The sequence below is a fragment of the Cervus elaphus genome, chromosome 24, assembly GCF_910594005.1.
Source record: "Cervus elaphus chromosome 24, mCerEla1.1, whole genome shotgun sequence".
NCBI lineage: Eukaryota > Metazoa > Chordata > Mammalia > Artiodactyla > Cervidae > Cervus > Cervus elaphus.
This window is the reverse complement of record NC_057838.1, coordinates 35,583,073-35,608,734: the sequence shown is the minus strand read 5'-3', so window position 1 is coordinate 35,608,734 and position 25,662 is coordinate 35,583,073. Positions and strand designations below refer to the sequence as shown.

Genomic DNA, 25,662 nt, shown 5'->3' with positions numbered 1-25,662 from the left:
TTTAAAAATATTAAGGCATTTTGTACTCACAGATAACCCTATAACATATGCACTAGTATCTCACAAATGAGAAAGCAGAGACAGAGAATCCAAGCAACTTGTTCAAGGTCACCCACAGGCAGAGCTCAAATTTGAACCCAGGTACTGTTATCTGTGGGCTGCCCTGGTGACTCAGATGGCAGAGAATCTCCCCACAATGCAGTGTCCTGGAATTCTGTCCCTGGGTCAGGAAGGTCCCCTGGAGGAGGGCATGGCACCTCACTCCATTATTCTTGCCTGGAGAGACCCAAGAACAGAGGAGCTTGGCGGGCTACAGTCCATGGGCTCACAAAGAGTCAATCACAACTGAAGCGACTTAGCCTGCCCACACTGTTATCTGAAGACCATGCATTTAATTCCTGTGCTATAAGTATTGTACAGACTTTGGCATGTTCTACATGAAGAGATTGGTCAAGAATTGCAGTTTCCTAATTCCATGTGCATCTTTTGAGAGAGAAAAAGAAAGAAGCCTCATGGTAGAGGATGCCCCAGGCTCCCAAGTGGACTTTTTTTGTGTGTTTCAGTTTGTTAGTCTGTAAAATGAGGATATAATCTCACTTTGTTTGTCCATAAAATGAGCAATGATACCAACTTTCACTTACACAGTGTTGGTTGGAGAATTGCCAGAAATGGGGCAGAGGGAAGCTCTGATACGTGGTATCGCTGCTGCCACCCCTGCTCCCTCCACTCCTGGGCTCCAGGTACCCTGGGCGTATGTGTGAGGGATGTGGGAGCAGGGAACCAGAGTGGGGGAGAGAGAAAGTGGGAAAGTATTTATTAAACTAAGCGCCTTCCCACTGCCTTAGGAGTTTTGCAGTCACTCCTGCCTCGGCTTGCGATGTGTGTCTCCCAGATACCCTTCTGGTTTGTTTCCTCACTTCCTCTACGTCTTGCATCACATATCATCTTCTCATAAAGGACCTCACTGGCAAGCCTGTTTAAAATGTCAGTACCCTGCCAGGACTCTGCGCCCTTCTTTTTTACTTCCCAACACTACTCACCTTTCAATATGCCATGTGAATTGCCTCCCCAGCCTAGAGCATGAGCTCTTTTAGGGCAGTGTGTTGATTTACTTCTCTCTGTCCTCAACATGTTAACCGTCTACCTCATAGCTGCGACTCAAGAAATACTTGTGGAATGAATGAAAGATGTTAATCTGGTACCTCTTTGTCAGTTGCTTCTGGTTAGTTGCTATATTACTTAAGCAAACAGGTATTTTTGGTTATACAGGTAGAGAAGGTCATGGTCACCCACCTCTCTGGTTACAGGTCTGTGGGAAGGAATTTGGGCATCAGTTGTCAGGGAAATGAAGCAGAGAGGTGGATGACTTATTCGAAGGGTCCAACAACTTAATGGACAAGCTTTTTACCTTGTCTTTGGAAAGCCAAAGAAGTGTTTTCCCCTTCTTTTGATAAGCCTGTGAATTCAAGTCAATGGCCTTTTTTACTTTCATTTATCCCTTTACAGAAAGAATTTTTGCTTTTGTGTTTGCCCAAATCAGCATGCATGCCACTTTACCTTATGACAGAATGACACAGAAAAGGCAGAATGGCCAATAATTAGATGTAAATTTTATGCTTGTCATTTTGAAAGGTTATGAATCCCCTCTTTTATTAAGTTTTCTATAGAGAATACTTTAGGACAAAATACCCTTTCTCTACATCAATATGTTGGTAATTCCCCCAAAGAACTACTTTATAATTTGAAAGAATTAGTAACAAGTACAGCATATGATGAATACACTTATCCTTTCTGTTCTCGACTAAAAGGAAATAGGCTTTTACTTATTTTCTCCTAAACCAAAGTTTCAAGACTTAAATATTGACAAAATAGATTCCTTCCTTCCCTAAGGGATGACTCTGTCATTTTTCTCCACTATATTTCTAGGTAAAAGCAGACTAATCCCGCTGTTATCTGAACAATAAACTGGAGGGAGCCTATGGTACTATGAAAAAGTTCCACTGATAATCAACAAATCAAGATTCTGGTTAGAACTGCATCACTGAGTATCTGTGTGACCACTGAACCTCTGAAAACCTTTGTTTCCTAGCCTCAAAAATAGAGTTGGGTTAAAAATATGAAACCACTCACATTTAATGACACCATTCTTATTTGACATATCAACATCCCCTTTGTTACTTGTTGCGGGTTAATACGCAGAGGGCAGTTCTACTTTATATCATGGTGCTACTGAGCACTGGCTTCTAAGAGGAAGAAACCAATGAACCCCTGTTTTGCAACCTCTAGTAAGGGTGGTTATCTCCAGGCATCTCTCTCTTCATCACCAAGTGAGGAGGAGGGTAAGACCTATCAGTAGGGTTGTTGTAGGGTAAGTGAGACAAGGCCTACTAAGTATTTTTACTTTGCAATAGAGCCTGGCCTAATTATGTATTCAGTAATGGAGACTCATTTTCATTATTCTGTGTGTCTCTAAATAAGAGGCAGAGATATGACCTTTGAGAAAGGGAAGGTAAAAGTTGACTCATGATTTCATAAGCATCTTTTTTTACCAAAACTCAGCTCATCTCTGCCTAAGTTGATTGTGGTTGTATTTATCCTTCTCTAGCAGGACTTCTGGAGAAGGCAATGGCACGCCACTCCAGTGCTCTTGCCTGGAAAATCCCGTGGACAGAGGAGCCTGGTCGGCTGCAGTCCATGGGGTCGCTAAGAGTCAGACACGACTGAGCGACTTCACTTTCACTTTTCACTTTCATGCACTGGAGAAGGAAATGGCAACCCACTCCAGTGTTCTTGCCTGGAGACTCCCAGGGCTGGGGGAGCCTGGTGGGCTGCCGTCTATGGGGTCGCACAGAGTCGGACACGACTGAGGCGGCTTAGCAGCAGCAGCAGCAGGACTTCTGGATTCTGTCAGTGAGGGAGGTACAACATAAGCCTGATCTGGGTTTCCTTACCAACTTTCTATTAAAATACCAATGTCCCATTGAGAAGACTCATGCCTGGAGCCCACTGCCTGCCATGAACTTAATCTTAATTTTTTTCTTCTTCTCAGCTTCATCAGGAACACCATGACAGCCTTGTTTCCTAAGCAACAATATGAAAAATAGCTAAAGTACCTACACACCAGAAAGAGAAGCATACAAAATTCAAATTTAGTAGATCTTTCCTGTTAGAAATATGTTGTTCCAGTTTTGCTTGAACAGTTCTCAGATTACTCCCTTTCACGCTCCCTGGTATATACCTCTATATAATGACACATTCACTATGTGCCAAATTAAAAACCTGAAGCATTTAAGGAAAGACAGACATGGGGTACTTCAGCTGCCAAAGAGACAGGTGCAAAGGTTCATGAATATTCCTTGAAAAGCTGCGGTGCATGTAACATGAAAGTGCTGCCTGCAGGCGTTCCGTGTTCAAGCAATTTAATGTCAGGGAAGGTGGTGGGGAACTTGGGGTGTCATTGAGGGGATAATAACACCAGCAGTTCACCCCAGAAGGGCTTAAAGCAGATGGTCTCTAAGAAAGTGTGAAATTATGACTGAGTGCAGCAAAGACAACCTCAACTTTTTGGCCATATATTTTTTGGTTTTTGTTTTTGTTTTTTTAGTTGAGAAGGAATGTTAGCTGCGGGACGCTTAGAACTGGGGAAAGTGCACTGTTTCTCCCAGCCACACAGAGGCTTGGACAGACCAGGACGACAGTAGTCTTAAGACATGATGAGGAAAGCATCAGGTGCCAAAACAGGTCTGATATAATCATTGACACCTCCCATTGCACACAAGGATTTATTCCCATTTGCTTGTAGGATGGGAGAAACTCTACTCACCCAAGACATACAAGAGAGGCAGTTCCAGCATTTGAACTGAGAATCATGCACCTTATCATTGTAGCAGCCACCTGGGGATTGAAGCAGCCTCCCGTCACTGCTGGCGTTCCCTCAGTTTTTCTTTTTCAAATGGTGACTCATGACTATAGACCTCATACAAGTGAATAATCTAAGATGCAGGATTCAAATGCGTATACCTGTGCCCCACTCCAAATCTATTCAGTCAGAATCTGGGGAGAAGAATGTAGTTCTGTATTCATTTTTAACTGGCCTCGGAGTATCTTTCTACACACAAAGAATACATGAAAGCACATTAGGAGTATTACCACTGTTTTAGGTTAATTACCTTTTCAAAAGGTCACCGTTAAAGTGTATGAATTCTAGCTGGAAGCGTAGAACTTAGGAGATGATTACCATGCAGCTCTGTATGTGTGTGTGTGTGTGTGTGTGTATTTCCAATAAGAAATAGTGTCCTGTGATGGTGAAAGACATGGGAAAAACAAATTTTGATACCATTTGTTGTTCAGTTGGCCCAGTCATGCCTGACTCTTTGTGGCCCCGTGGATTGCAGGACACCAGGCCTCAGCGCCCCTCACTGTCTCCCGAAGTTTGCCCAAGTTCATGTCCATTGCATGGGTGATGCCATCCAGTCATCTCATCCTCTGACTCCCTCTGCTCCTTCTGCCCTCTATCTTTCCCTGCATGAAGGTCTTTTCCTCTGAGTCAGCTGTTCGCATTAGGTGACCAAACTACTAGAGCTTCAGCTTCGGCATTAGTCCTTCCAGTGAGTATTCAGGGTTGATTTCCTTTAAGACTGACTGGTTTGATCTCCTTCCTGTCCAAGGGACTCTCAGGAGTCTTCTCCAACACCACAGTTCGAAGGCATCAGTTTTTTGGTGCTCTACCTTCTTTACGGTCCAGCTCTCACAACCATACGTGATCACTGGGAAGACCATAGCCTTGATCATATGGACCTTTGTTGGCAGAATGATGTCTGTACTTTTCAATACACTGTGTAGATTTGTCATAATTTTCCTTCCAAGCTACCATATGTATCCAGAAATCAGAAAAGGCACAGTTCGAAGGAGGAGACCTCTAGGGAGCAGTTGATCATAGGAGTGACCAGGTGAAGGTTGAGGCATAAAAATAAACATTAGGTTCACAGAGAGAAGATTTCGTCTATCACATTGTTGAAGGGCCTGTTTGTGTGCATTTTTAGATACACGTGCATGTAGAGAATTGTTAAAAGAAAATAGAAGAGAAAGAAGACCAATGACAAGAATTAAACCACTGAATAAATTGATATGTACTGTCTATGAATACCGTTTCAATTAGGAGTCATTTAGCTGCAGATGATAAAATTCAGCTCAGATTGGCTTAAATAAAGGTAGTCATTTGCTCACATACCTGAGCATCTTAGGGATAAGCCTTGCTTTGGACAGAAGTGGCTTCAAAGCTCAAAGGATATCATTGAAGTTCTATCCTTTGGTTTTGTTTTAGCGTCATTGATTTCTTTACGCTTTCTATGTGGGAGCCTTTGGAAGTTCCAGGCATCTTCCCACCAAGCAATTCAAGACTATAGAGGTATTTTTGCCCTAGGGATATCTGAGATATTTAGAGCTATTTAGCCAAAATCTATCAGTTATATTCATATGTAACTGATATGTAAATAGTGATATATTTGAACATTAAGAGTTAGCTATAGTGGAGCACAGAGGTTTCTAGGACAAAAACTATCTGAGATAATGTAATAGGGGAGACATCTTATATTACATTTCCCAAAATCCAAAGAATTTTATAACACACAGAGTGGGCCCTATTGCATCATGAATTTTAGTTAATAGCACCATGAATTTTAGCCAATATCCATTGGCTTATTTGTTATAACACATGTGCCACATAGAGCAAGATGTTAATAGTAGAAACTGTGAGCCAGGGAGAAAGGATATATGAAAACTTCATGTCCTTGCCTTTTTTGTTTTGGACTATAATTGGTTACCAATATTGTGTTGGTTTCTGCTATATAACAAAATGAATCAGCTGTGAGCTCAGTCACTCAGTCGTGGCTGACTCTTTGTGATCCCTTGGACTGTAGCCTGCTAGACTCCTCTGTCCATGGAATTTTCCAGGCAAGAATACTGGAGTGGGTTGCTATTTCCTTCTCTAGAATCAGCTACATATATACATATATCCCCTTCTTCTTGAGTCTCCCTTCTACCCACCCCTCCCCATCCCACACATCTAGATCATCACAAAGCACCAAGCTGAGTGCCAGCTCAATGTTTCTGTAATGCTAAACTTATTTTAGAAAACAGCCTATTAACTATGGAGGAGGGAATGGCAACTCACTCCAGTATTCTTGCCTGGAAGATTCCATGGATGGAGGAGCCTGGTAGGCTACAGTCCGTGGGGTTTCAAAGAGTTGAACAAGACTGAGCAACTTCACTTTCAGACTCCACGAGAGATGGTCAGTTCTCTTATCATTTGGAATGGTCAGTGCATCTCTATCCTGTTTAAACATGAGCAGTTAATTAATAGGGGGTGTCCCCTCATGGCTCAGAGGTAAAGAATCTGCCTGCTGTGCAGGAGATGCAAGAGCCAAGGGTTCAATCCCTAGGTTGGGAAGATCCCCTGGAGGAGAGCATCCCACCCCAGGATTCTTGCCTGGAGAATCCCATGGACAGGGGAGCCTGGCAGGCTATAGTCCACAGGGTCGCAAAGAGTCCCGACATGACTGAGCATCTGAGCACAACACAGCATAACATAGCACAGTAAATTATTAAGAGAGATTATTTTCTGAAGACAAAAGGAGGAGAAATGTCTCCTTTCCCTTCATCATGAAAGATAACTTGAACCTCTGTAGACCTGTCTGTGCCCACTCCCACCCCCACCCCAACTTTTAAAACTTGGGGCTTTGGTGAAAGCCTAGAAGCAAGGTCCAATGATCACAGTTCTTAGAAATGTGACCTTGGATGAGTCACTCCTTAAACCTCACTTTTCTCAGCTGATAGTGGAGACAGGTCTGCAATCACATAGTAGTCTCTTGGAGACCCCTGACCCAGCAACCTGATCAATGATGACCCTAGGCCTCTGTTTAAAATTTTTTCTTAATCTGTTTTCTTTTTAGTCACTGACAGTATACTGTATTTCTGTGTTGATTTCTTTAAAACAGAAGTTAAACCCTGGAGATACCACATTCCCATCTCTGGTATAAGGCCTAAATTTGACAAGAGCCAGTTTAATGATTGAATTATTATTAGTCAACTGATAGCCATATTTAGAGGAATGAACAAGGCTGGGATAAATTCAAGGAATGGCAGTACGTATGGCTGGAAATTCTCATAGGCTCCAAAATCACTGAGGATGGTGGCTGTAGCCATGAAATTTAAAATATACTTGCTCCTTAGAAGAAAAGCTAAGACAAACCTAGACAGCATATTAGAAAGCAGAGACATCATGTTGCTGGCAGATGTCCATATAGTCAAAGCTATGGTTTTTCCAATATGGTTTTTCAACTCTCAGGATGTGAGAGTTGAACTACAGAGAAGGCTGAGCACCAAAGAACTGTTGCTTTCAAATTGTGGTGTTGGAAAAGACTCTTGAGAGTTCCCTGGACTGCAAGGAGATCACACCAGTCCATCCTAAAGGAAATCAGCCCTGAATATTCATTGGAAGGACTGATGCTGAAGCTGAAGCTCCAATACTTTGGCCACCTGATGCAAAGAGCCTGACTCATTGGAAAAGACCCTGATGCTGGGAAAGATTGAGGACAAGAGAAGGGGGCAACAGAGGATGAGATGGTTGGATGGCATCACCAACTCGATGAAGATTAGTTTGAGCAAACTCTGGGAGACAGTGAAGGACAGGGAAGCCTGGTGTGCTGAAGTTCATGAGGTTGCAAAGAGTTGGACAGGACTTAGTGACCAAACAACAGCAGTGGTCGGAAGAGGAATAAATCTTGGAATGGACAAGTGCAAGTTTGACTGGAGAGTTGGGAGGTGTCCCTGGCTTCAGTCCATAACTGCCTGTGACCTCTCATTATTGCCTGACTCATTTTCATCCTGGTGGGGAGGCCCCAACCCAGGAGAGCTTTAGCTCCTAGTGACCTGATAGCTGAAGCTGGGCATCTTGGCTGCCCCTTTCCAGGCTCAAAAGCCCAAGAAACCCTCATCCTGATTGGGTAGAGGCCATCCACTTGCAAAGAAGCAGCAACAAGGAGCTCACGATACTAAATGACTGTAAATCAGTACCTGCTGGCCTCAGCCTGGCTGTAAAGTCCTCTGTGACTACTTTTGTAGGAAAAGAGTGAGTCCAGAAAGCAACCAAGTGTTCGTGTTTGTGTTGTGTTTATCCTACATCAAGGATGATGTGGGCCATTTGTGGGGTCAGGATTCGAACACTTGTCTGGAGATGCTGGGCCAGTGAAGCTGGGCAAAGCTTGGAACTGCGTGGGTCCTCAGTGGAAGGGGGAGGGGTGGCGAGGAACCAAAGGAAGGTGGAGAAACAAGACGATGCTGTCCTGAAATGCAGCCAAGAGGAACTGTGTAGGTGGGAAAAGCAGGCCAACAATGGAACATTTTCATAAAATGTGATGACATTTAAAAAAATAGTTTATTAATTAAAAATACAAAGTTAACTTTACTTATCTGATTATTGTCTATCTGTCCTTCTGGAACAAACCCTCCTTGAAGGTAGGATGGTGTCTTCTTTACACACTATATGTCCTCTACATGTAACCTTGAAAGTGACATATAGTATAGGCCCATGAATGCTAATCAGCAACTGTTTGGGTCAAAAATGTTTGATAATTAAGAATCCTTCTGATTTTAGAAAAGAAATGTGGTCCACATAACATGCCCAGTATTATATAACATCTCCAGCTGAACCTGGGTCAGCATTCCATAATTGAACACATTTGAATTCTGTAGCAAAAAATATGAATATTCATGCTAAGTTATATATAGCCTCTCATAAGTTCAGGTCATTTTTGCCTCCAGTTGAGTTACAGAATATTTGCATTTGTTGAAAAGTTATTTTTCTTTTCATACCTGGGGCTTGACATCACAGTCACCCAATTAGGTTTTTTTTTTTAATTGAAGTATAGTTGATTTACAATGCTGTGCCAATCTCTGCTATACATGGACAGCAAAGTGACTCAGTTTGATACACACATGCATTCTTTTTTTTAATATTCTTCTCTGTTGTGGTTTGTGCCAGGAGATTGGATATACTTCCCTCTGCTGTAGAGTAGCACCTTGTTGCTTATCCATTCTAAGCATCTAGCAACCCCAAATTCCCAGGTTTTTTTTTTTTTAAGGAGTAATGAATCCATTGTTCTTGTAATGGGTTAGAATGTGAGGTTAGGGTCAGAGTAGGATGTGTTGACTCCTACAAATCCTTTCTCCAGCAAGGTGGAATTTTTCTAATCAGAGACCACTTGTATTTCTTCATGCTTGCCCACCTCCCCGTTTTCTTTTTTTTTTTCTCCCCATCATTTCTAAACTCTGGCATGATGTACGATTAGGTCCTTGTTATGTCTGACATAATATGTGGTAGCAGCAGCATTATTTTGTTAACCAGAGAACAAAGAAAAAGCAGGAGAGTTTATGTCTTGTTCAGATTTTCTTTTGCTTTCTGCTTTCAAACATATACCTTCTGTCAATAGACTTCTCTTCTCAGCTTCCTGCTGTTTAAAACTGCTGATTTGAGGGGGTTAAAATAAGGAAGATGAAAGCAATGACAAATGAAAGAAGCATCTTATCCTTTAAGCTGGAATTTCTGTCTCCTCTGATATCTGTTTTGCTTCGCCTCCGTTCAACTGAACCACCAAATAGAACCAAATGGAATAACTATTCAATAAAAATGCTGTGTGGCAGCTGATTTCACACACAGGCCCTTGTGTGGGGCCTTTGAACGTCCCCCACTATTTATTTAATAAAGACGAACAACACTAAATTGTATTTGTAATGATAGTTTGACAGCTGTCCCATCATCATTTCTACAATCAGTGATTCAATTTTAAAGGAATTCTCACACTCAGGAAAATCACTGTTACAATATTTCACTTGTTTCTGAATTTCCTTAGGTTACTGCCCATACATTTTGTGAGTAATTTGGACCCACAGAAATGCTGCTGAACTTAGAGTTTTAGCCATAATAATTTTCTGTGATCATTAGAAAGGCTGGATGGAGGAGATGGCGCACAGCCAACCAACCAGAGTGGGCCCTGTGTGTTCCCATGTGGAACAATTGGTTCTCCCCACTGGGCTTCCACCTTGAAAAAGAGAAATGGGACCATGATTCTAGAGCATACCCAACAAACCAGCTTAGCAGGACTACCTGTTCCTTGTCCCCAGTGGCATGGCTTTGATTTGCTCTGCAGTCCAGTAAGACAGTGTGTTCCCCTTGATTACTTACACACACACACACACACACACGCACACACAGACCTACACACATAGACACACACACAGCCTTTACTCTCTGGATTGGTCAAGGGCTCTGGAGAAAGCAGAGTAAAAGACATAACACAGCAAAGCCACTGTGGTTTGCATCAGGATGCTTCTGAGCATGCATAATGCAACCATCTACGTGTCCTCCAGATGTGACCCAGATAAAACTCACTTCTAAGCCCATGGGCTCGTGTTCTGAGCTCATATTCAAGCCCTTGTGTTCTACGTTAGGTCTCCTAGAGTTTGCTTCCCCAGTTGAGGTTGTTGCCAGTGAATTGTGTCTGCCCAAGACCAGGTGTTTAATCAGACAGCCAGTTTGGTGTCAGAGGAAGACGGACTGTATATCATGGTCCTGGATTCTTGGCTTCTGTGAGGGTACTTTCTACCTGCCATGAGGATGAAGAGCCTCAACAACCCTCAGGGGCAACACCTGAGAATGCCAAGCAATTACAAGGAGAAATGAACCTGGTATTTTTAGTTTTGAGGATGAAATCATAGTACTGCTTGTTTGTCCTTTCCCAGCAGAGTTGTGTCACTGAGTTTGCAAAAGATGAAAAATATTTCAGCAAAAGAGAAGCACATAGACCAAAGGGCTATGCTTGCAAAACACGACCTTTCACCCCGCCCCACATGGTTGCTACAGAGTGATCTAGTGCATGGAACAAAACTCTGCAGGGTTGTTTTTCCTCATTGGTGTCCTTAATTGGTCTCGGGCTGAAAGTCATCTGTGCTCAATTCATAATTGAAGGTACTAGTTTTCCAGCTGCAGAAGGCACAGTAATGAACAGAGGGTGCTGAGCTCTGATAATAAAAATCCAGTAGGTCTGACAGGGGCTCAAAAGTCTGCCTTTTATCAAGCACCCCCAGGTAAGATGATGCTGATACATGAGGTTACTAGGTCATGCTTTGAGGAATCATTATTTTAACGCTAGCTTGACTTTTTTTTTTTTTTACTAAGTCATCTTCTATGAAATATTTACCCTGAATTCCTCCCTGCGGTCTGGTATGGCTAAGCCCCTTAATGACTTTCCTCCCCATCTCAGTTACCTGTTAGTACTGTTCACAGGTGCCCTATAAAAATATCTATATTTAGCATCAGTGGATCTTTCTAAGCTCCCCTTGCCTGCTCCTTTATGCATGTTATCTCGTGCTGACCTTTCACTTGGAATCGAATTTGCTTTACTCTTACTCCCAGGGACCTGATACTCAGGCCTCTGTCTTGCTTCCTGGCATCTCCCATCTTTCTTGTCAGTCTCAGAAAACGTCAGACTGTTCCCATCCATTCCAGGTTCTTAGCCCAGTCTGGCTCCTGGTAGCCTGAAAGAGTAACATCCTTCTTCAAAGAGAGAATTTTAAGGACATCTGCAGACTTTGGGGACAGGATGGGTCAAATTAATTCAAAGAAAATAAAATAAGTGACATCTAGCTATTACTTTATCTGCAGCTTTGAAATATCAGTAATTTTACTCACATCTAATGGTAGAGTGTTGTTTTATTACTATTGTTTTTTTTATTTTTTATGTATGTATGTGGAAGTCACTCAGTCATGTCCAACTCTTTGCAACCCCATGGTCTGTAGCCTGCTAAGCTCTTCTATCCACAGGATTTCCCAGGCAAGAACATTGGAGTGAGTTGTCATTCCCGTCTCTAGGGGATCTTCTGGACCCAGGGATCAAACCCAGGTCTCCTGTACTCCAGGCAGATTCTTTACTATCTGAGCTACCCTTAGAATATCATTTTATTTTTAGGTGAATATCATTTTTGTTTCCATTACAGATATAGTGCAGTTTTAGTCTGTGATCTGGAAAAATACATTTAATATTAAATAATCTCTTCTAATTTAAATTCTATGACTCTGCATCTCTTTCAGTAGTCTAAAACTTTGAAGGGTAACCCTGGCACTACATTTTATTTCTGGGATGCTTGCAAGGAGGTTACAGGAAGAACCTGACTTACAAACATTGGTTTTGTCTACCCCCAAAAAATGGATTCTAAAAAGAAAAGAATAAAATGCAAAAAGGAGTTTGAGAATCACTGGCAGTGTCTTTTAGTAACTTTTAAATCTTTAGTGAGCAAAAAGGGAGAAAGATTAGGAGTTGCCTGATCTTGAACCTAAATAAGTTTTTGGTCATGAAATCTCTGGTGATTCAGATGGTGAAGAATCTGCCTTCAATGCAGGAGACCCAGGTTCTATCCCTGGATTGGGAAGATCCCCTGGAGGAGGAAATGGCAACCCATTCCAATATTCTTGCCTGGAGAATCCCGATGGACAGAGGAACCTGGCGGGCTACAGTCCATGGGGTCACAGAGTCAGACATGACTGAGCGACTAACCCTTTCAACTTTCTTGAAGTCTTTACTCTTTACTGAAAATCCAGACATTCTCCTGTCTTTGTTGAGACATGAAAGGAGGGTTTCTTTAACATAGATCTTCTCTCTTTTGTGTAAAAATATCCCTTTTCTTCTGAAACTGGTGCAGGACAGTTTCTGTGGAATAGACTTTGGGATCATGGGTGGTGTGCTAGAAGTAACCTAGTGACCAGTTAGCAATTAGTTGCCAAGGAGGGGAGAACCCAGAAAATCAGGATGTACAGGTATCTGCATTTGCACTAAAATCCCCAAGCTGGGACTGAGATTAGCGATCTGGAAACTTTGAAGTTATATCTGAGCTTCTGATCACTTGTCTGCTTCCCCTGTCCTCCTTTTTAACCTTGATTTTTGAGAATTCCTGGAAGCATAAAAGATCATTGCCTTCTGCTCCTCTGAGAGATCCCCAAAAACAGTGTCAGCCCATTTCTCTAACTTCTCTAAGGCAGCAGAGCACCAGTATAACTTTTCACCTATTTGTAATCCCAAAATGAAAACATCATTCCCAATAGGCTGTCATTTAAATAAGGTGAGATTCATTACATATAAAGCCATGAAATGAAAAGACACTTGCTGCTTGGAAGGAAAGCTATGACAAAACCAGGCAGCATATTCAAAAGCAGAGATGTCACTTTGCCAACAAAGGTCCATATAGTCAAAGCTGTGGTTTATCCAGTAGTCATGTACAAATGTGAGAGTTGGACCATAAAAGAAGGCTGAGAACTGAGGAATTGATGGTTTCAAATTGTGGTGCTGAAGAATACTCTTAAGAGTCCTTTGGACAGCAAGGAGATCAAACCAGTCAATCCTAAAGGGAATCAGTCCTAAATATTCATTAGAAGGACTGATGCTTAAGCTGAAGCTCCAATTCTTTGGCCACCTGATGTAAAGAGCTGACTCATTGAAAACAACACTGGTGCTGGGAAATATTGAGGGCAGGAGGAGAAGGGGGAGACAGATTATGAGATAGTTGGACAGCATCACCAACTCAATGGACTTGAATTTGAGCAAACTCAGGGAGATAGTGAAGGACAGGGAAGCCTGGTGTGCTGCAGTCCATGAGGTCACAAAGAGTCAGACACAACTTAGTGACTGAACAACAACAACGATGGCAAGAATGTTGTGTGTATTTGTTGTGGATAAGGTTTTACTACAGGTTGGTGGATTAGTGGGTCTCCCCAAGGAAGCCTCTTTTTTGTCAATGTGGTGCAGCCCTGGCTGTTCCCACAGTTAGCTTCTTGAGTTCAACAATGAGTGTTCTCAGGAGGGGTTCTTTTACACAGCTTTAGTCCCTGACTTTGACAGATCCATCATTTTCTTTGTGTGGGTCCATTTTAGAGTTTTCTGTTCTTGGCTGCTTACCTCACAACCATTAGTCATGTGCTAAAATTTCCTCTCTAAGTATTTCACGCAAGGTTTGGTTGGTTAGATTTTGCTCAAAAGAAAAAGTCTAGAGGTGAGTGCAAAGCCAGTGTTGGTTGATGTTCTGCTCTTATGAAATGGAGATCTAGGATCAGAAGGATCTGAATTAGTAGTTCTCAGATTTTAGTGTACAAAAGAATCCCTTGGAAAACTAAGCTAAAAGATTCATAGATGCTGTATTTTTCAGGTGTAGTCAGTAAGTCTGAACTGGGGATTTAAAAAAATAAGCATGCCATGATTACAATACAGGTGGTCCAAAGTCTAACATTGAGGTGTATGGGCTTATTAATCTTTTCCTCAATTGTTTTCTGAGTTGCTCCTTTCCCTCGCTAGGCTGAAGATCATGGCCATTCGACTGCTTGTTTGGAACAACTTACTGTGACAAATGAAAGGGTGAACTTGGCAGGTTTGAAATGGTGAATTCAAAGTCTTTTGGCGAATGCAGTCTTTTATATAATCCTTCAAGCCACTTGAAAGTCACTTTGTGACTACAACACACAGAACAAGCTTAGTGGGCCTTGCTCCATCTTTCATCTGAGAATGTCACTCAGGGTCGTTTAACCCAGGCACCTCAATGTTTGGGGAAAATAAAACAACTCTTTAACTTATTTTTTCCTCAAAATACTAGTAACCCTGATTTTAAAACTATTAAAGTTAGGATATCTGTTTTCTATACCTGGATTGCAACTTTCTAAAATTCCCCCCTCCATCTTTGTGAAACCAAATAGTTCATGCCTAAGGCAGTGGATTTCTTTAGATGAGAACTGAAATGCCAGTCCCTTTATGCTAATGTTAATTTCTAGGCAGTGAGCTTGGTTAACCAAGAGAAAATAAAAACTTTAGATGAAATGTGTTATTTATAGGGAATGCAAAGCATCATTATTATCAATTCTTATTACAAAATACACAGAAAAAATATCCTTTTTGTTATTTAAATATGGCATGGATACATTGAGAAATAGTACAGATGTTAATCCACAGCCTCTCAGCTGCATCCTGGATAATCATTATTATGTTTTATTCTTATTTGGAATTACTAGTAATAGACTGTATTTCTATATGAAATTCAAATCAGGGAACACCAATGAATTGAGATGATTGATATTATATATAGATAGATATACACATAATTTTGGAATTGGGGCGACGATAGAAATATATCTCTCTCTTAGAAAATAATCTACCCAACTTGCTGCTGTGTTAGTGATCTTGATTAGTAATGTTTGTCACTTAACTAGATACACTAAGAATTCATATAATTCTTTGAGACTGAATTGTGCCAACCCTTGACCAGTGTCTAAATTTGTTTTGAAAATAACTACATCATTGTTGAAAATCTGAAATGTAAATATGTAGATTTTGAAATATCTGACTTTTAACCATGAGTGTTTAGAAAGATACATGTTTGCTTACTTTTATTCCATGCTTTTATTATGTGTTCTTTGAAAAATTCTATTTTCACTGTTTGAATCTCTCATTAGCATGAGATTTTATACATGGACTAAGGAGAGAGGATGGTGGCGGTGATATAATCCATGGCATCTTTGAATGCGGATGTCATGAGCATCTGCATTTATGGGAAGATATTCATGACTTCTTCCTCATCCGAACTGGTGTAGAAGCACTGACTGAGTCCAGTGCTGTTATTTTACAGATGAGGAGACTGAAGCATAGCGAGACTAGGTGATCCTCCCTAGTTCATAGAGTTAGCTGACGAAAGGCACTGAATCTCGGTTCCTAGTCTTTCTGCATCCGTATTCTGCTTGTTCTCTCAACAAGGTCAGAGGCTGTCCCTATTCCTCTAAAATAAAATACCATTCAGTTTGCTTTTCTTGAGTCCTTAATTTTTCTTCTACCCTAACCTCAACATGTGAAGTTTTAAAGCCTGGATTAAAAGCCTTAAAAGAAATTACCTTATTATATTTCACCTTGATCCCCAAATCTGCTTTCTTCTTTTTCCTCAGTCCTGGTTCACCTGAATGAATTCAGTCTCATCCTATCACCTATCAACAGAAGGCTGGTTATTAAGGTCTTCCAGGACCACAGTTGTAGTTCACATCCATCCAGATAATCACATATAAGGGGAAAATGGATTGCGAGCTACAGGGTGCTATTCAGTATCACTTTACCTCATAGCCACTGGCCCTTCTGTATCAAAATTTGTTAGGCAGTGCCTAAATCGGCTGGCTGAACATTAAAAAGTGAAAAATACCTCAAATAGAACGGTTCTTATGGACCATGTTTGATGTTTAAGCTAGTGTAGTTGGTACCACAAAACAAGCAGAAATGAATAAGATACAGCCATGCTGTCCAGGAGCTTATAGCCCAAAGAAGGGGAAAGAAAGATCTAAATGCATGAAACAGACAAAGATGTGTCCACCAAGAGATAATTTATAAATCATGTGGTTAGAGGAAGACCTGAGGTTCTAGAAAAGCCTTCTAGGAAAAAAGAAATGAGATTGTAAAGAATGAAAGCCACTTTCCTGGTATGGATAGTGTTGCTGAAACCCTGTTTATCAGTGCAGAATAGGAACATAGAGACTAAGTACACTGCTGCTTCTCATTATTATTATATCTACGAAATTATTGTTTGCTTTCAACTATGATATCCCCTTAACAGAGCAGAGATGTTTTAACTTTGTGACAGTAGACAGGCTTCCAGGGTGACAGAAGCACAAAAGTCAGGTAGGAGGCACAAAATATGAGTTTTAATGTTTTGCCAGGCCAAAGCGGCCGCAACAGGCTAATGCCTTCAAAATTGTGTGACCCTCCCCACCCACCGGAGGGGTAGTGAGGAGTTTCATAGTGTTCAAGCAACAGGGTATGATCAACTCATGGACAATCCTGGAACTGGTTGGCATCGAGGTGAAGTTTCAAGCATCATCAACTTTCTGATCTGATCCTGTCTAGGGTCTTGTTTTTGTAGTTTTCATCTAGGAGGGGTCTGCTTCCTGTAAAAACAACTTGGAATGAGTGTCCGGTCTTTATCTGTATCTTTAAGGAAACTGGAAGTTCAGTGACTTTGTTGTGTAGCAGCTGTATAGTCTGGATTGTGACCAGCTCCCCAGACCAATAGCTGTTCTCTTTCTATATATTCATGTTTCTCAATCATTAACTGTTGAGTCATGTGTGTACATGCATGCTAAGTCACTTCAGTTGTGTCTGATTCTTTACTACCCTATGAATTGTAAATAGCCAGGCTCCTCTGTCCGTGAGATTTTCCGGGCAAGAATACTGGAGTGGGTTGCCATACCCTGCTTCAGGGGATCTTCCTGACCCAGGAATCAAACCCATGTCTGTTGCATCTCCTGCACTGGCAGGCAAAGGTGGTACTGGTGAATAAACAACTTGCCTTTCAAAGCAGCAAATGCAAGAGATGTGGGTTTGGTCCCTGGATTGGGAAGATCCCCTGGAAAAGGGAATGGCAACCCACTCCAGTGTTCTTGCCTGGGAAATCCCATGGACAGAGGAGCCTGGCGGGCTACAGTCCATGGGCATGACTGAACATGAATGCACACAGGCTCTTACTTCAAAAGATGAGGACACAAGGCCTTGTGCAAGCTTTCAGTGATGAGGTGTGTTTTGACCAATATTTATTTAGGTGTTTGCTTTAGAAGTATATGCACATTACATTGTTGTTTCAAATCTTGCTTGTTGTTTATTCCTTTCTTTGAACTTTGCAGCTCTATGACAATAAGTTTTGTGCATCTTGCTTCTGTTATGGAGAATTTATAAATTCATACCTCATTTGTATTAATATACTCAAGCCTCCTTGAAGTTGAAATAGACTAATCTGACTGTAACTGAACTTGTCTACTGAGTCAGTCCCAGCTGTGTGATATGTACACAAGTGCCCCCATGTATTGGTTCATAACAGGTTAAAAAAAAAAAAAACTATTCATTTACCAAGCATAATTTGAGCACCATGACTCTAGGTTATTGTTTATTTACCTATGTATGCAATTTCTAAAAGCTTTATACATATTTTAGCAGTATACTGATGCTTCTCATTATTAATGTATTTATGAAATCACTATTGCTTACTTCCAACTATGTTATCCCATTACAGAGGAGAAACATTTTAACATTAGACAGCCTTCCAGGATGACAGCCGCACAAAAGGCATGTAGGAGGCACAAAATGTGAACAAAATCAGAGGTTGGACTAAGGTCAGACAGAACGGTAAGAAGTGGAGAAGAGAAAAGGGAATGCCAAGCCGTTCTGGTTCTGGAATTTGTGGGAAAAATAAGTCATCAGTATGAAATACGAGAGTCCATATTACTGCTTCGTAATTCACAAAGATTACTCTTCAATAGGAAATGTTATACAGAGGCTGGACTGAATCTGTTGTGTATTACTATTTTTTGTTTGTTTACCTCTTTTATTTTTATTTTGTTGTTATTTCCTATAATTCTCCCTATCAGGAATATGTTCATTTCGGGACATTTTCTTTTCTCATTTCAGATGACTACACACTGCATGGTCCAATTTTCATTCAAGAACCAAGTCATGTAATGTTCCCTTTGGACTCTGAGGAGAAAAAAGTGAAGCTCAGTTGTGAAGTTAAAGGGAATCCGAAACCTCACATCAGGTTTGTTGACTTAAAAACATGTATTTCCATGCATACACTTTCTATTAGTAAAACCAACAAATACTTATGGAGTGCTGATTACATAAAGAGCTTTTAGACGGACATCGTTGTATATCCTGAGATGCTAAAGAGACGCTCATATTCATGAACAGTTTAGTACCCAACTTTGTTTCTGTCAATACTAGAAATTAAATATTCTGATTGACCATTTCACTGAAAGCATTAACATCACTTAACATATTTTTTTAAAACACCTTTTAAAAATGCATCAATAAACTGGCAGGAAAGTAAGGAATGTTTAATAAATGATTTGGAACCCAAAGAAGCAAACTGAACACTAAAGTCATTTTTCACCTTGTGAATTGCAGCTTTGGGTTTTATAGTGTCACAGGGGACTAGGGTCACGAGACAAGGCCCAGCCTCAACCAACTGGAGAATCTAACATGAGAAAACCTTCCAGAATATACTTGGAATTCAAGGGATATAATCGTATGGTGAATGTAAAAGAATTAGCCTTGCCTCCCAAAGGACTGAAAAGCAAAAAGTAATCACCTATTTCAAACCTTGGTGCTACATGATTTTAGTAACAGACGAAGCACAGCTGAAAAGAGAATTAGTAATGTGCAAGACATATCTGAAGAAATTGTCTAGAAGCAGCAGATAAAGAGGAGCAAAATGTGACAGAGAAGAGATTAAGCGAAAACATTCACATATCTAATCAGAATTCCATAAGGAATGAAAAAAAATGAGGCAGAAGCATTATTTAAGGAGAAAACTAAGAATTTTCCAAAGCTAATTAAACATTCAAATCTACAGATTTTGTAAACCTAATGAATTTCAAGCAGTGCAAACAAAAATAAAGCCCTGTATAGAGTTATCATGGTGAAACAGAAAAACACTTAACTTGAAGATATGATCGTAAATGTAGGCCACAGTTGTAATACAGATAACTTTCAAAGAGATGACAGTTAAACCAGCAGCTGACTTCTCAATAGCAACAAAAAAAAGCAAAAGAGAAGACAGAATCTTCAATATGCTGAGAGAAATTAACTATAAAATTTTTGTATAACAGAAATACTTTTTATAAAGTAGAACAAAGTAAATGAGTTTTTAGGTAGATAGAAATTGAAGTTTGACTCCAGCAGACCCTGCCTAAAGAAAATTCTGAAAGATATACTTTAAACAGAAAAAAAATAATCCCAGGTAGACTGCCTTTAGATATAAGAGTGAATGATAAGTAAAGCAAATGGTAAAGGTTAGTATTTCCACATAAAAACCAATTGCACTGAACAACAAAAATAGTAAAAGCATACTATCTTGTGAAGATTAAAAGAGAAAATTTAAAAGTCATGACAATATTAGAAATAAATTAAAAACATATATACTACACAGTGGAATCTGTATGGTTAAAAAAATGAACTAAAGTTGGATCCCTACCTCACAGCATACACAAGGGTCAATTCCCAGTGAATAGAAGACCAACATGCAAAATTTGCAAAATGTTTCAAAGGAAATAGGCATCCATATTTAAGACTTTAGAGGGAAGAAAAAAAATTCAATTATAACCAAAAAGAACAAATGATAGAAGAAAATATTTAACTTCACTAATGTTAAAAATTGCTGTTCAGTAGAATATACTGGGATGAGTAAAATTATAAGCTTCCAACTGGGAGAAGATATTTGTGATACATATTATTTATAAAGTCTAAACTATTTAAAGAATTCCTAAAAATCAAAAGATAACAGACATGTAACCTAATTAAAACATTACCAAAAGACTTGATCAGGTACTTCCTAGAAAAGACTATTAAATATCCATTAAGCATTCAATAAGATTACCATTAGTAAATGTGCCCTGTGTGTGCTTAGTCAGTCATGTCCGACTCTTTGCGACCCCATGGACTATAGCCTGCCAGACTCCTTGTCCATGGGGATTCTCTAAGCAAGAAGACTGGAGTACGTTGCCATGCCCTCCTCCAAGGATCAAACCCAGGTCTCCTGCATTGCAGGTGGATTCTTTACCCTTTTTGTTTGAGCCACCAGGGAATAAATAGCCCCCATTAATAAATAGAAATGTATAAATTAAAACTAAAATGACAGACTCTTTCAAACTCAACAGATTTACAGAAATTTGCAAGAACAAATTTAGCATAAGTAATATACTGAATATAACTTGGCATGTTCATACACGGTAACCCAATGAAGTAGTGAAAATGAATGAACTAGAACTACAACAACACTATCATAGGAACATAATGTTGAGTCAACAAAGCAAGTCACAGAAGAATACAGAGTATAATCCTGTATTTATTAAGTTCCAAAGCAGGTAAGATAGAGTAGTTGTTTAAGGATACTAGCATATGTGATAAAATCATAAAGAAAATCAAAAGAATGAAATAGCAAAATTCGGAGTTATCATGAACCACTGAGAGGAAAATGATTGGAATGAAAATGGAAATAGGAGACTTCACAAGTAATAATATTCTTTGTCTTAGAGGTCTTTCTAAATATCTTATAAATATAATTTTGTCTCTATTCACATTTAATGGTATAAACCTTACGCTAATAATCAATATATGTGGAAGTATGTGAAAACCAAAAGAATATATGGCATGTGTATCACAGTTTAGGGGAAGAGATTGGAACCATCCAAGAGTTATAGAAGAAGTAGAATTTGAACCGAGGTAGATGGTTTTCAAATTGGAAGGATGGTGGCATTAACAGAGTAGGAATTATTTTACAATTTTGTTTGTGTGCCAATTCGTTTATTCATCAAACAGCATTATTCGGGACCACTCCACTGATTTTTCAGACTGGAGTCTAGTCCATGGAGTTGACTCAGGAATGACCCTGGCTGAATTATGTACGGTTTCCACACAAGATTCCTTCACAGTAGTTCTGCTTTGAACTAGGGTGTATATTAGGATTTTTAAAAATACATCCTTTAGGAAAGGTGTTTAAACCACCATATTAAGCAGCTGCAATGTTCCAGTATCATGCTAGGTTTGAAGAATTCAAAGCTGAATAAACTACGTGTTCAAGCAGTATACTTTGGTGGTGAGTGCCTAGGGAAGGAAGTACAAGGTTAAGTGTGAGAAAAGGATGTCCAGGTTCTAGGGTATCATGAGGAAAGAAGGTCTGCTTCAGGGTAGAGAGGGAGGATATAAATAAAAGTTTCCCAGAAAAGGAGATACTTCACTGAATTTAGGGCAAATGATCTTTTGTCATAGGGATGGAAAAAGGAAGTATATTCTAGAAAGAAAAAAATGCCCTCTCCAATAGACCATATAATTCGGATGAACATGTATTTTATCATCCAAACCAGGACACTTATGAGAGCGAAAGGCCATTGTTAATAATCATCTAGGACAATAAGTGTATACCCAGAACTGCCCTGGACAAATCAGAATATGTAGTTATTCTCCCTATATTAAGTTGAATTCAAAGCTATATCAAATAGTTTTTTTAATGCTTTATATAGTAAAAATAAATAAATAAATGCAAGAGGGAAAGGTTCCTACACACATAAATGATGATATAATGGCCCCCAGTTTTTAGTACATCGCCACGTGTAAGTTCAAATGTGAGCAATAAATGAAAACAAAATTTGCAGCAGAATCTGGCAAGTTGATGCTTTGTTTCTCCCCAAACTGTGACCTTTAATTAACACTGCCTTTGTAACATTGTGCTTCTAGATATAAGGGCTTGCTTTGTTATTTAAAATAATCAGAGGAACAGAAACCTATTATGTTTTTAAAGATTGCTGGGAAACACTGAGAAGAAAAGTTTTAATTACGTGCACTAGGAATTGGTTACAGTGTACTTTCTTTTCCTTTATTACACTTCTAGTAGTTTCTCATGAAATAATAGCTCATTGGTACCTAGGAGCTAAAAAACTCCCTTTTGTGGAAGGAAAGAGCAAGAGAAAGAATGGCGAGATCAGATATTTTCAACATCTTTCTGGCTGAACTTTATCTGGGTTCAGGCTGACTTTGAGGGGGAGAAATTCATAGGAGAAATTCAAGGTGACTTCTCCATGGGGGTCTTCGCCATTAGGTTTTTCCCTCAAGCACCCAGATTGACCTCTCTTCTTTGTGTTTATTCCCTGAACAGAGCCTTGTCTTTTTACTGTTTCCTTCCCCTCAATTTTGAAAGGATTGACTCAGACCCAGGAAAACTTAAGAAGTTTTGACTTGTGCACACTTGCCTTGTATTAAAGTTCCCTGAGGACATGTGACATTACGTATGGCTCTCAGCCTCCCTTTCCCGTCAGAAAGGATGGTCAAGTACTCGATGGAAGTACTTTTACTGTGAAGTTAGTATTCAGCTTGGTTTGCAGACTACAGATTCCAGGTCAGAAAGGTCCTTCCCCTTCTTAGCTGCCAATTTGAAATAGTGAACAAAGAAAAAGGGATGTTTTGCTACAATCCATCCCATAGATAGCTTCCCACTAAGGTCTGAAAAATGATACCTTCCAGAGCTTCACAGTATTTGGTTGTTCACAGCCCCCCCCACCGCCCCCCGCCCCCTGAAGAGGATGGCACTGTGTTTCCCCAAGTGATGCAGAAATCAGCTTATGAGACTCACCCATTTGCCCTGGCCCTTGGGAAAAATCTCTGTGTGCCAAATGAGCATACCTCTCCATGGCCAGTTCTTAAAAGACTTCTCAAACACTGAAAATAAATTGTGAATTTTTCAAGACTGTTCCAGTAAGGAATAAGATAAGGAATTCAACGCAGTCCACATTCAATTGGAATGAACAGTGACTGCATTGCAATAAAACTTGGTATAGGGCTTTGTAAAGGAGACTCAGCTGCATTTCACAGCAAGTGCTTTATTTTCTAAATAATGCATTGTACGTAAAAGCGGGTAATAAAGTAGATTAATGGACTTTCTACAGAACATTTCAGTTGAGATGACAAGTGTAGACAGACCCGCAGAGGTGTTCTCATTATCCCTACAAAGACTTTTCTAAAAAGACTCACGTGGTCTCATTCCTGAGTTCCATACTCTGCTTGTGGCTCACATTATATTGCAATTTCCTCTTTGAGTTTTTAGATTTGTCATATTAAATTGCTCAACTATCATTTGAAGTGAGAGTTATGATAGAGATGTGACCAGCTGACTCAAAAAATATCTAGGGCAGGCAGCCAGCTCTGGAAATTCATGAGCATATAGACCTGCTAGGATATAACCTGGCTGTTCTCTTTTTATTGCTTATTACTTTCTTGTCTGTGTCAGAACACAGAATTGCTGTCAAGCTTAAGAACAGTTTCAATTTCTAATACCCATCTTCTTATAAACAAACACATAGAGTTATGTCCCATTTCCCAATCAGGTCCACCTTCCCCACCCCTCATGTTTCTATATTTTCGCTTTTCAAAGACACAGACATGAAAAAACATACACCACCATGCTGTGGTAGGGTAGGATGCTTCATAAGTTGTGTGTGCACACAGCTAAAATATCCAGCCAAGAAGTAAAATATTTAGTGAAATACCACAAGCATTGATTGAGAACACTGAGTGTCAAGTTCTAAATGACTGACAAGAGAATACAGAAGTGATACAGGCAAGCTATCTAAAGTGAAGGCAGAATGCCCACCTAAACAAGTAAGGAGAATTCTGTAGGAGGTTGGGGGGAGCTGTGATTTATCTTGACCAAGGATATTGAGGAAGACGTCATTAGAAAAAGTGTGGTTTAAGATTGCAGTGTGAGAGACATGTTGGTGGAAAAAAAGCACTCACCCTAATGTTTTTTGTTGAATACCACTATCCAAAATCTGAAAGTAACTGACCTTTCATTTTTTTCATTTAAATCCTTTTACGCTATGCATGCCAGCCCTAGTGCCCCAGAATGTTATAAGAGGGTGCACAATGAGGATGTATGTATATGCACACATTTAAATATTGTGTTTTTTATTTGTTTGTTTGAAGGAAATAAAATGACTGTTTCTCACTCTTTAGTCTTGTTATTGTTTCTGATCAATTTTCTTTGTGCTCTAGTCTTGCTTTATTTTTGGTCCCCTAGTGTGAATGCTCCTAGGAAACTATTGATGATAATTCAGATGCTGACTATGCTGTTTTCATTACCTGATTTGGGTTTAACCAAAATGTTCATTCTGGCTCTTCTGTAAGATGTCATGGAAAAACCCAAATGAACTTTTCGGTCAAGCCAATATTTTATGTAGGATAGTGGGGAAGGAAGAGGAAAAAAAAAACAAGATAGTCATTGTATTATATTAGTTTGAAAGTTTGTACGTATTAAAACAACTTACTGAAAGGCCCTTTGGTTAAAATAAGCTCTCTCTGGAATGTTATTGGCTGTTTAGAAAAAAAGAAAGGAAAAGAAAAGTAGATTTTGTTACTAAAGTTTTGCTGTTTGAATGGGTGAGTCCCACTAAAACTAATTTATTGGGCCAGACCGTGTACTCAGATTCAGATGATCTGAGTAAACAAACAGGAAAACAGCAAAACCCTCTTTGTGTCTGTTACCTAATGGCCTGATCTGCAGTTCGTTGGGCTGGTTGATTGATGTTTGAGTGCCGGTAGCTAAGGAGATCTTCAGAGTGATCCGTGGTTAAGGCTAGTTTGGTTCCTAAGACAGCTCTAGATCAATAGAAAGCCTCTGCTTTGTAGTCAGACATTTCAGTCATATTAAGGACCAAGTCAAAGCAAATCTGCTGCAATTTCATCAAATACTCAGCCAACTACCCGAAAGTGGGGTATTCTGTTATCTCTATAGACCTTTTAAAGAATGACTGAAAACCAGAAAAAGAACTTTTACTGAGGAGTGCTATTTGAAGATGCTTATACAAGATGCTATAGGAAATTTCCAAAAAGAAAAAAAGGAGTGAAGTGTCTGTAGCACTGTAAACAGTCATAAAAACAGGTGTTAAAATTTTAATATCAGTTTACCTAGAAAGGATGTGCTCATTTCATAAACATTTGGTTGACACCATTTCTATGTAGAGCTTTTCTAATTTTTTTTTTTTACCATGGTTAAAAA

At 39.7% G+C, this 25,662-nt stretch overlaps 1 protein-coding gene across 3 annotated transcripts in view; it reads left to right on the top strand.

The window, feature by feature from the left end:
* The window catches only part of CNTN4 (contactin 4), a 975,314-nt gene that overhangs the window by 614,859 nt on the left and 334,793 nt on the right, over positions 1 to 25,662 (top strand). For all 3 annotated transcript variants that reach the window (XM_043886604.1, XM_043886603.1, XM_043886605.1), the window contains one exon: positions 18,528 to 18,654. In XM_043886604.1, the coding sequence (XP_043742539.1) occupies positions 18,528 to 18,654 (127 nt within the window). The remainder of the gene's footprint in view (positions 1 to 18,527; positions 18,655 to 25,662) is intronic.